The sequence below is a fragment of the Leopardus geoffroyi genome, chromosome D4 (genome assembly GCF_018350155.1).
Source record: "Leopardus geoffroyi isolate Oge1 chromosome D4, O.geoffroyi_Oge1_pat1.0, whole genome shotgun sequence".
NCBI lineage: Eukaryota > Metazoa > Chordata > Mammalia > Carnivora > Felidae > Leopardus > Leopardus geoffroyi.
In genome coordinates this window covers 30,830,332-30,842,428 of record NC_059342.1, presented here as the reverse complement: position 1 = coordinate 30,842,428, position 12,097 = coordinate 30,830,332, and the positions used below count along the sequence as shown (strand labels likewise).

The 12,097-nt window shown below is 42.4% G+C and overlaps 1 protein-coding gene across 11 annotated transcripts in view; it reads left to right on the top strand.

Moving 5' to 3' along the window:
• Nucleotides 1-1,730: 1,730 nt before the first annotated feature.
• The window catches only part of CDC14B (cell division cycle 14B), a 109,057-nt gene continuing 98,690 nt past the window's right edge, over nucleotides 1,731-12,097 (top strand). For 3 of the 11 annotated variants that reach the window (XM_045469245.1, XM_045469249.1, XM_045469251.1), the window contains exons 1-2: nucleotides 1,811-2,061; nucleotides 9,490-9,516. In XM_045469245.1, the coding sequence (XP_045325201.1) occupies nucleotides 1,902-2,061; nucleotides 9,490-9,516 (187 nt within the window). In that variant the 5' untranslated portion in view covers nucleotides 1,811-1,901. Of the gene's footprint in view, nucleotides 2,062-9,489; nucleotides 9,517-12,097 lie in introns of all 11 variants that reach the window. The other 8 variants (XM_045469256.1, XM_045469243.1, XM_045469246.1 and 5 more) reach the window with 6 other exon arrangements.

The following is a 12,097-nucleotide window of genomic DNA, read 5'->3' as shown; positions in this document are numbered from 1 at the left end:
GAAAAGGTGGCCTTTCCACTACTTTCCTAAGGCCAGTAAGGCCTCCTTTTTCTACTCAAAGTAGAGGACCTGGAAGGATAGGTCTCTGCTTAACGTGGACTCATTTGCATAGCATTCTAGAAGCTTCCAAGTCTTTTGCTTTATTGCTGCCCCTGCAGACAAACAGGTGGACCATTTTTAATTTAAGGCCTTCACTGAGCTCCTTAGGGGAAACAGGGAGGAAAGAACATGATTACTAAGCTTCTGGTCTAAGTGGCTGATCTGTAGTTCCAGACTGTTCAGCTGAGTCAGTGATGCAGAACCATCTTTTTCCCCAGCCCCCTTTCCTCCTTAATTAGCAGTGCTAAAGGGTGAAGGCCTTCAACAATAGAAGTCAAATAGCCCCTCTGGGAGGTACTCCATCAAAATTTGCATTTCTAAGACGCTTCTAGGGGGATTGACTAAAATTCATCTTCCTCTTCTAGAGGCTGGCAGTAATTGCAGAACTGCAGGATAAAACGTTAAAACGTTGGTGAAAAATTAAGAATCGCTTGCAAGATGTAAAACTCGGGGCTATGAAAATTTAAGACTGCCCTCCAATCTATTCACCTTCTTAGATGTTACCATGGAAATTTGTTTAAAGTCCCACCAAAACGAGTTTTGGTTAAGTTTCAGAAATACCAGGCATTATTTTAACCCAGAAGAAAGAGAGACAACCCCACAGTTTGCAAGATGAAAGCTCAAGGATTAAATTTGCCACTTGCTTCATTCAATACTTCAATCATTTTATCTGTCAACACCTTAGGTAAGAAAAACTCAGCAACTGTGTGTAAAATTACTGAGTTAAATGGGGGTACTGGACTCCGAGAAGACTAACTAGGAGGCAAACCCTACCGTAGATCGTGTTTTCACGGTGGGTTTATCGACTCCTTCAGAAGCCTGGCTTAGTCTTTTTGAATGCTGGGCACAACATATGTCGATAAAGAGTATGGGTGATTTAAATAGTTCTTAAGTTGTGAAACCAACTTTACCTTAGAGCGGCGGACAATTTTATCAGTCCATACTCTTTTTCCAAGCCAGCAGCCAGGGCAAGAGTCCTTTTCACTTGGCGCAATTACAGGGAAAACCCAGAAATACTTAAAAAAAAATATACATGCCAAAGAACTGGAGTTAAGTTACTAGGGTGGGGCTGTGTAAAGCTTTGGTGACTCATTAAAGGAAGTTGGCGACCTCGGGTCTTGGCACTGGACGAACACAGAAGAAACAAAAGTTGGGGGTAGGCGGAGGGTCGCGAGCACACTTTTATGTTTGATTGGCGGAACCACTCAGACTTTTCTTTATGGCGTCACCGGGTACCTGCCTGTAGAAAGGCCCCGTCCGCGTGACGTCACGTCTCACTGACCAATGAAAAGCCCCAGTCTGCGGGCCCCGAGGAGGGTTGTGGGCCCTTTTTTGTGAATGAAGCTCCACGGAACAGCCCTCCTGGGGTCCCCGGGAACCGCGTCCCGCTGTGCTCCCGCCCCTCAGCAGCAGCGTCCGCGGCCGCGGTGGGCGCGCGCGGTTACCCCGGGCAGCCCCAGCCGCCGGCGGCAGCACCGTCGCCTCAGCCGCGCCAGCGGGCTGCGGGCACCTGGGGGCGGGCTGGGGGGCGCCGGCGGCGGCAGGAGGCGCTGTAGCCAGGGCTGCGGCGCGGGTCCCGCGGCGGCCGCAGGAGGGAGCGGGGCAGGCGCGGTGGGCCCGGCCCCTCCTCCGCCTCCTGCGCGGCCGCCTCCCGCCGGGCTCGACCGGCGCCCGCCGTCCCTGCAGCGCCGCTCCGCGCCCGCCGCCCCGAGCGCCCGCGCGCGGGGCTGGCGGGGGCCTCGGCGGGCGAGCGGACGCTCGGGGCCATGGTCGTGGCCCCCTGACGGGCCGCGGCCGCCTCCATGAAGCGGAAGAGCGAGCGGCGGCCGAGCTGGGCCGCCGCGCCCCCCTGCTCGCGGCGTTGCTCGGCGTCCTCGCATGGAGTGAAGAAGAGCCGCAGCTCCACGTCGCAGGAACTGCACCGCTTGGACCAGCAGGACGACCTATACCTGGACATCACCGGTGAGCCGGCGAGCGAGCGCGTGGCGGGGCGCCCCAGACACGCGGCATCCCGCGCGGGGGTCTTAGCCCACCCACCCAGTCTGTGGAGGCGCCTCCCGGGGCCCGACTGACGTGCCTCCACCCCCACTCCCATAAAAGCCCTGCCGACCACACCCCCTTCAGCAGCCGGGCTCCTTGGGAGCGCCCCCCTACCCCGACTTTCCATCTGCGTGTGTTGCGAGCTGTAACTTTATCCGTTTTGCACTCCTACCCCAGCGAGATGGGCCAAGGGTCACCTTTCTAAATTGCTGGCGTCAGCTCGGCGCCTCGGGCTTTTTTCTAAGTTCGGGTTGATAGCACCTCCCGGGGCTGCAAGCTCGGTTGGCCCTCCCAGGAGTCTGAACCTCTGAATCACCCCAGAGGATTCCCCGAGCGCGCGGAACGCGCCGGCACGGGAGCAGCTGCCTTGTTTGCTTGGCGTTCGCCCAACCTCGGCTGCTTTGGAGGAAATGGAGTCCCGCCTCGTGCGGCGTTCCCACGTCCGCGCTCGGGTCCGCACGGCCCGCGCCCCCTCCCTGGCGTGCACGCGAGCACTCCTGGCCTCCTGGGGCTAGCTCCCCTCTCGTGCCTCTACTAGCATTGTGTCACGTTGAAGGCTTGGGAGCCGCTGTGCGTGCCGAATGCCCAGAGTTGTCACTTGAGAAATCGCAGCCAGCCAGAGGAGGTAGAAAAGCAGACCTTTCGTAGCTGTTTTATTATTAGTGCTGATGCTACAATTCTTGAAGACTAATACATCCTATTTGGTAGCTGTTGGGTTTGCCAGGATTGACACTAAAGCGTGTGAAGGCATCACATGTGATGATGTATGTGCAAAACGCTTTGTAAACAGCATAGCGGTCTACAATTTTGAGGCAGTTTGCAGTCTGTTTTCTGTGGCGCGGAATGTGTAAGGCTTGGCATGTGGAATTTTTAAAAAACTGTTTCCCGCCCTGAGTCTTTGATAAACCAGGTGAGCTGGACAGGGCAGAATATTAATTTAGAAAGTGTTCAGACAAACATAAATTTAGTAGACCTTGATTTCTAGATTGATGGACAGTTGTAAACTGAAGGTCCGTTTTAAACAAAGCTGCGAGTACAGGGGAAGGTTTCTCGGCGCTGGATGGGTGGCCTTTGGAAACCATGGCGGGAGGAGCAAGGGGTCGCCTTAAGCTCTGTCCCCGCTGACACCTGCCCGGGTCCGCCGTAGCATGTGGCACTGTTGGAGGTGAAGCCAGTTTGCTGAGGCTGAAACCAGGTCCCACCTGGCTGTACACTCCCCGGGAGATAGCCCCGCCGAGGAGGGCTAGGAGTGGGGGAAGACACCACATATTCCTTGTGCCTTTGTTATTTATTTATACCTCTTCAAAGGAACTTTGCTTAATAGCATTTAATTTTAGGGCAAGTAATGCACTCTTCATTCTGAAGGTGCTCAGGAGTTTCTAGTGAAAAGCTGGTTGCAGCCACCGGCTCTTGTTCCCCAGAGGCAACGGCAGTTCCTAGTTTCCTGTGAATCCTTCCAGAAATAGACTATGCGTGCATACACCTATATATTCTTAATCAGACACAAGCGTGATAGCATACATATTGTTTTGCAGTTTTTTCTTTACAGTATTTCTTAGCAGAACAATTATTCTGTACATGCAAACCTGCATTTGATTTTAATTACTGCTTAGGCCAAAGTAGACCAAGTTTTAAAAAATAAAGCCATAAAGTATATGTAGATTTAAAAATATATCTCTTCAAAGATTTTATTTTTTAAAAGTAATCTCTACACCCAAAATGGAGCCAGAACTCACATCCCCCAGTTCAAGAGTCTTGTGCTGTATCCTCTGAGCCAGCCAGGTGCCCCTAAGTGTGTGTGTGTGTGTACACACACACACACATAGATATTTATATATTTTAGTTGTTTAGACAGCTCCTTATTTATTGTATTTTTTAAAATGTTTATTCTTGAGGGAGAGAGAGAGACAGAGTGTAAGCGGGGGAGGGGCAGAGAGAGAGAGAGAGACAGAATCTGAAGCAGGTTCCAGGCCCTGAACTGTCAGCACAGAGCTGGACACAGGGCTTGAACCCAGGAACTGCGAGAACATGACCTGAGCTGAAGTCTGACGCTCAGCTGACTGAGCCACCCAGGCACCCTTAGACAGCTCCTTACCGATAAATATTTAAGGTTGTCTCCATCAAAAAGAAGTTTTTGACAGTAAAGTCGTTGGAGTAACTCTTATTCCTCCTTCGTGGCTGGCTTTCCTGAGCACAGTGATTGAACTTAAGAAATTATTGCCAAGCTGAATATTGAGGAAAGAGTTGGTGCATTGTATAATATCAAAATGCTGTTATTTAGATTGCAAGCCCAGATAATGAAAGGATCCTGCTTAAGTGTAAGGGCAGCAAGGGAGTCAAGTTTGCCTGGAATTTTTCCAGGTGTCCCTTAGTGACAGTCTTGACTTCCTGGAAGAATGATACTGAATCAGTCTGTTTCAGGGTGATGGACAAGACAAATTAAAGTAACTTTGGATGCATGGTGCAGATTACTTTACACTGGGTTTGGAGGTAAGGCTTGAGCCTAAGTGGCAACCTCGTCCCATCCTCCCCAAGTTGTTTTTTCCTCATTGTTTCCTTAACATTTTTCAAGTTGAATGTTACCAAAAGAGATATATAAATATAGTTGGTCTCCCCAGTAATATTTTCTTTTTCTATGCACATTTAAGTTTCTACAAACTGTGCCATATCAACAAGAACAGTCCTTTTTTTAATGGCTGTATGGTATTGCATTGTATGGCTGAATTGTGATTTATATAATGGTTACAATCATTTTTTTGGGAGGTTTTCCGTTTCTGCAAATGGCAGCAGTAAAATCAGTGTATATGTCTACCTACGTGTGTGACTGTATCTGCAAAATAAAGGAGAAGTGAAGAGACCAAGCCAAAATATATATAGTTTTATCTATTCATTGGTGGACTTTTTTGTGATTATGAATAATGCTGCTATGAACATTAATGTACAAGTTTTTGCGTGGACGTTTTCAGTTCCTTTGCCTATATACAGGTAGGAGTGGAGGTGCTGGGTTGCATGGTAACGCCATGTTTAACCTTTTGAGGAACTGCCAGACTTTTTCCCAGTGCTACTGTACCACTAGCATTTCCCACCAGCATTGTACCAGTTCTTCCACATCCTAGCCAACACTTGTTATAGGATTATGAAGTTCTTTCCCAGTGGGATTGGTTTGTAAAAATTAATGCACATTATCACTTCTGCCCACTCTGCCCTTCAATACATTATTTTTTTTACTTTAGTGCCTTGTTATTTTTATTGTGACTTATTATCTGTTAAGTCAAATTCCTGTAGATTAATGCCTATTATTGTTCTGTAGTCCTTTGTTATATGGTCACTACTTATTTATGTATGTATGTATGTATGTATGTATGTATGTATGTATGTATGTCTGTCTGTCTAGCCAGCCACTTGGCTACACTGGGCATTTCCTAGGAGTAGACTGATGGTTTTATTCCCACATGGACCCCATCCACCTCTCACCATTCACTCAGTTTTGCCATTTGCAGTGATGTGGATTTTTACATGAGCTGTATTCCTGGTGCGGTTCCATGCATCATATTAAAAAAAAAGATCAGGGGCGCCTGGGTGGCTCGGTCGGTTAAGCGTCTGACTTCAGCTCAGGTCATGATCTCACAGTCCATGAGTTCGAGCCCCGCGTCGGGCTCTGTGCTGACAGCTCAGAGTCTGGAGCCTGTTTCAGATTCTGTGTCTCCCTCTCTCTGACCCTCCCCTGTTCATGCTCTCTCTCTGTGTCAAAAATAAATAAACGTTAAAAAAAAAAATTTAAAAAAAATCATAAAAACTGTAAATTGTATACATTAACACAAAAGAGATACTGAGTAAAGATCTAATCAGAATGAATTATTATCAGTTAAGGAAGCTGGGGAAGAAGGGAAGAGAGGAGAGTTTTTGGTTGGGTTTGGAATTAGAATCTCTCAAGATGGGAAAAATACCAAATGAAAAATGTTGGACATGGGTTTTTGATTTTCCGATGAACCTAACAGTCACAAGTCTGAATCTTCTTGATCTCTATATTCTTATCTCTTAAATAGGACCATAAATAACAGTGCACATTCTCCTTTCCTCTTTGTTAATATAGGAAAAAATATTAAAGACTATGAAACTACTGTATTATCTCTATGTTTGATAATTTATAGGATTTAATAGTATAGAATTTCGATTTACTTTATTTTTTTATTTTTTAAACATCTGACTAGTAAAAATAATTGGTAATAACTATTAGCTAAAAACGATTCTTGGTGGTTTGTCTTAAAATAAATTTTGTTTTTAATGTCTGCGGTGATAGTCTACCTTTTTAAGAGTCTATAACAGTAAATAATTTTATTGGAGAAGCTCTGGTCGAAGTCAGGATTGTCATTTAAAAGCACCGATTATCGTGTATCAGATACTCATCAAATTACAGATGCAGCACTGCCTTTACCCTGCTTCTTTTCTTTTTAGGATTTAAAAAATTCACACTAGACATTGGGCAGGGAAAATTTATTCATTAATTCAAGAAGTGTTGAATGCTTACTATGTAAAATAGTCTTGCATATTCATTGTTTGCAATGATAGAAGTATATATTTCTTGATTAAAAAAATAATGCTGTTACCTGGGGCACTGATTCAAGGAGGAAATAAATTCATTTTTCTTTAAGACTGATGTAGTAGATTATTGAGTTTCAGTATTTGAAGCTCATCAGAGTATGTAGTGTTCATTTTTCTTCTTATGCCTTATTTCTATACTTTGAAATTTGTGCATGAGCTAATTTTTTTTTCTTGATTTATGTGCTTGTTTAAATCTTCAGCATCTTTACTTCTGATGGTGTCATGTTAGTTGTCTGCTTTAAATTTAATTCCTTAGGCAGTGGGGCACTACACACAAAAACTTAACCCAGTTTCATTGTTACTGCTTCAATGGACATAATGGTTGGGCATAGAGATGAAGGGAAAGCGGAATAACTAGGTGACAGAGGCGGTACTGATGCCAGGAGTTGCCAGTCAGTGCAAACTGTAACTTCTTTAAATGGGAATGGATTTCCCCAATTCCTGTTGCGGAGAGCTGGAATGAAACTGCATTGTGGATTTTTAGAATGGAAGGAAGGCACTGAGTACATAGCAATGACATATCTTGAAGTTTCTGAGATAGTCTCTGGGGATCTCTGAATTGATAGGACAGGTGTTTTGTTATTTGAAAGAATTTCAAGAGATCATCTTGAAATACCACAACTGTCCACTTTTCCCTCAGAAGCTAAGACCGGAGATAAGTAATTTTGGCCAAATTGATGCAGTTTCTTTTTGGGAAAGCCATACTACCTGCCTTTTATTTTTTCTAGCAGATAAAGCTATTTCAGCAGTTATGTACATAAATTTGTTCAACATGTACTATTTAGTCCTGTGCTGCATGGGTTAGTAGGTGATGTCATAGTAGATGTTCCATGAGGAGTGTCTGTGAAGTTGAATTTAGATAATTACCTAGTGAATTTGGAAATAGGAGTAAACTACGTACACAATTCAGGTCCTCCTGTTTTTCAAATCGGCTGTCATCACAGCTCAGATTTTCTAGGTATTTCATTCATTCAACCAAATGTATAATGAATACCTACTCTGCCAGGCTTTGTTTTTTTGGTTTCCTTTTGCTTCTCAAGAGCTAAAAATAGGTCACTGCGGAAGATAATCCCTGCTCTCATGGAGTTTGTTTTCTGTGTTAATTGAGAAAATAAAACTTGGAGGGTCTGAGGAATAACTAGTATAGAGAGGAACCGTATCGTGGTTGAAATTTGGGGGGAAGGAAAACTTTGTTCATAGAGTTTTTGAAGAGCTAATTGTAGTGGTTAGGCATGAGGACACCAGAGAAAGCTAGTTAGTGTCTGCCCTCACTGAGACTGAACACAGCTGGATTATTAATAACGTTTCGGAGCCTCTATTCTCTTCTGTTTGAAAATAAAAAGTGCAGTGTTGTTGGGAGGGTGAACTGAAGCAGATGCATGTGAAGTGCCTGACTTGGTGCCTCCTTGACAGCCAGGGATCCCTAAATGGTCTCTGGTATTACAAGTGTGCCAGCAGTGGGCCAGGGATACTAAGGGCAGACAGTCATCGCGGTTGGAAGGGTTTCAAACTCAGAAGCAAACATTTCCTCCATACGTGTGCATGTACAAAAGGTTCAGTGAATCAGCACAGTGAAAATGCAGTGTGTTCCTTTCTCTGCTTCTGAGAATGATCTTCAGGGCAGAAGCGCTCCAGATGAGGCTGGCTCAGATTTGTCAGAGCAGTGGAGATTTGGCGCTGTGATGACAAGCTTTTCTGTCTTGGGAAAAACGTTATGGTTTCTCTTTAAAGATTCCTTGTAAGAGGAAGAATAAACTAAAGCTGTTTCTTCCTTTTTGAGGCTATTGTTATGTATTTTTATTACACTGAAGAGTTCGTATATTGCATTATATTAAATTGCAGCTAAGCTCATTGGGGAATGCCTTTGTAAAGATGAAAAGGCCTCATGGGAGAGCCTCAGGTAGGTTATAGAAAATCAAATATATTAAATTCTTTACTGATAGAATATAAACTTTTCACAGTGGTTAATTTAAAGCATGACTGTGGCCTAGAGCATCGTACTAAAAGAGTATTTCACAGATCCGAAAGATTTGATCCTGGTGGCGCATATTACAGGCAGACAGGAATTTGTTGTTGTTATTTTGAGTAAAACAAAATTGTTTTCAGTGGGCTTTTCCATGCTCAATTTGTGACATGGAGACCCGATTTATTTGGAAGGGGTGGGAGGTAGAATAAATAAGAAATTCTATCTGTACGTCTTTTAACCACACTGGGAACAAAATAATTTTAGTAGCCAGTATTTTATTTTCCTTTCTGTCCTAGCTACAGAGTATTTTTAATCTGAGTAAGCCCTTTACTCAGGTCCTTCACGTTAAAAGTACTTTTACATAATTATCTGTAAGTTGAATGAAAAGCATGTTTAGACTGGTTTATCTGAACATTTCAAAAACTGTTCCTCACTTAGGACAGGCACCTTTATGAGTGAGGTAAGTAGGTGCAGGGGTTGTGGGCAAAAAGTGGAGAGATTAATATAGAGACACAAACTGGTTCGGCAGGAGCTAACCAATCTTCAAATATTGTTTCTTTACATTATTTGTTTTTTAGCTTCTGAGGTTAGTCATTTAATTTCTAGAAGTGCTGATCTACCATAATAGACAGGGATTACCTTAGAAAACATTTTCCAAAACAAAATTGATTTTAATTTCCTAAATACAAGGATATTTAACTGGAATGTGTGCGTCTCATCTGGATTCTCTAGTTTATATGAAAGTTTTACGCCCTTCTCTCTCTTTCTCTTTTTTTCTTTAGCTTTTCATGGATACTGCTCCAACAAAGGTATTCAGATCATTGACTCTACTTTGCAGTGCTTTCTGATGATTTTAAAACTGTAGATTTAACCTGTTGGTTGTCATTCTTGGTTCCGTCCCTTCCTTGTTTGCTTGTCTTAAATTTAGTCTTAGGTAGCAGATTCAAGTTTTCTGTAATTGTAGAGTATCCTACGTATGTTTATGACTTAAGTCGAAATTTGTCTTTATATGAAAAGTTTTGTTGTTTCTGTGTATAGGTAATGCTGACATTAGTTTCTCTGCTATTGTATTAGATTAATTATGAATGCTATGTTTTAGATAGTGGATATTTTTGGTACTACTAAACTTTTTCTGTTTTAATTGAATCTCACATTCGTAGACTTGCTGAAAGGATGTTTAGAATGAGCTCTATAACAGCTATTCTTGATTTTTTTCTTTTGCTAGGTTACTTAGTTCTTTCTAGGCCTTTCTTTGCTTAATGGACAGGCTTATATCTTATTTACTGTTTTTGGCAAGAGGGAAATCTCATGAAAATGCCAACTTAAACTTTGGGAAGAGGGAAGCTAAAGTATTCTGATTCCGTTTCATTTTCAAGTTCCTCACATAAGGCCAGTTATCAAAAGAACAAATCCAAATGGCCCCATATGCATGCATTTCCAATTAAAAAAATTTCTGCCTTTATTTTCTTGGTCTTTTATTCAGCTCCTTTAATTCTTAGTATCATTTACATTCTAGAGAGCAGTTCTCTTAGAGTGCTTTATTCACCAGTCAGTTCTAAGATTTGGTCCTATTGTCTTTTGAGTCTGAAAAGCTGAGGAAGCCAGGCTGGGCAAATTCATTCTAAGTGTGCAATATCACATACTGACTTCATTTCTCAGGTAGTTCACTTTTATACTATTAAAATTTGGTCAGCAGTGTACTGTTTTCACAGAAGAAAAACATCTTGTTCCCACTGTTGATGGTGTTTATTGTTCCTTCAAGTTCTAATTTGAAAGTAAAATTACTTTCTTGGCACTGCAGTTTATGACATTGATCTTTTTATACCCAATCCATAATGCTATAATATCATTACAGACTCTGGATTCTGCAAAACCCTCCATTTTAGGACCATCTCAGCTGAATCATTCTCTGCATTTTGCTCATTTATACTCATTTGTATGAATCGTGCTGTGGAATTAATTAGTGTATCCATTTAGCAAGTATTTATTGAGCAACTACCTTGAACAAGGGATTGAGCCAAGTACTATTGGGGAAGGGAGGAGGAGATGTGAAGATTTATAGCAACATCCCTGAAAGACTGAGAAGGCATAGACTATTAAGTCATCATCGCAGTGAAGACAGGTAATGAGGGAATCCGTCATTATGTGGTTTCGTTCTCTTCATTTACACAGTGTCAGTTTAAGAGAATTTTGTGATGGAAATGTCACTCCATAATTCCTACACAAAATAAATTCTATTTTCCAGTGTGGTGAAAACGATCTGTCTTACGGTATCTTTCTCGTGGGGGTGTAGGGGCATGGGTGTGGGTGTAGGTGTGTGTTTCAAACTTTAACAGTGACAAGTGGATAAAGCTTAATTTTGGTACATAGTCATATACATATATGAATGCACTATATACATGAATACTGACATATAAATGGATATAGTTAATAACATACTGAAAACCCTATTTCTACTAAAACACAGTCAAAGCAAAAGTTCTACGTTCCAGTTAATTCTGTATCTCTAATTTGAATCTCAAGAGCTCCCAGATGATATAGTTTAGAATGAGATGTCTTGTTTATTTTTAAGAATACCATATTTATTGGTAAGAAGTAATTACAGAACATCTTTTTTTTTTAATTATTTTAATGTTTATTTATTTTTGAGAGGAGAGACAGAGCACAAGCAGGGGAGGGGCAGAGAGAGAGGGACACACAGAATCTGAAGCACGCTCCAGGCTCTGAGCTGTCAGCACAGAGCCTAATGTGGGGCACGAACCCACAAACTGTGAGATCATGACCTGAGCTGAAATCAGCTGCTTAACCAACTGACCCACCCAGGTGCCCCATTACAGAACATCTTTTAAGGGGAGTATTGCTTCTTGAATTGAAGGCACTAAAGACGAAGATTGCCAAATATTTTAGGAACTAGATTTGGTGTGTGTGACTTGTACTGAAAAGCATTCTGATTTTCACAGTCTTTTATAGGTGCTGAGGAAGAATTGCTTTGACATGAATGTATAACAGAATTAACATTATGGTTTTACATTTTGGGGAGCTGTTCTCAGTCTGCTCTTGGAATTTTTTATTGTAGTCCTGTCATCAAATAGCTTGTTGGAAGCACCTTGTACATGAAACTGAATCCTCTTAACATTGATTTATTTCCTTTTTGACAATAAACTGTCAAAAAAGCTTAGAATTTAGCTAGCAAACACAATTGAGGTTGGGATTTTAACTTCACTGTTAATATATTCTAATTTTAAACTATTGTGACTGAAAGGGCTTGAAGCACAGATTCACATAGGGTATGTTTGAGTGCATTTTATGGTTTCATCCTTGCACTGGCTGCTGCAAGAACTGCAGCAGAGATTTCGCACTTGACCCAGATCTCTGCGAAGTGACAGGAGC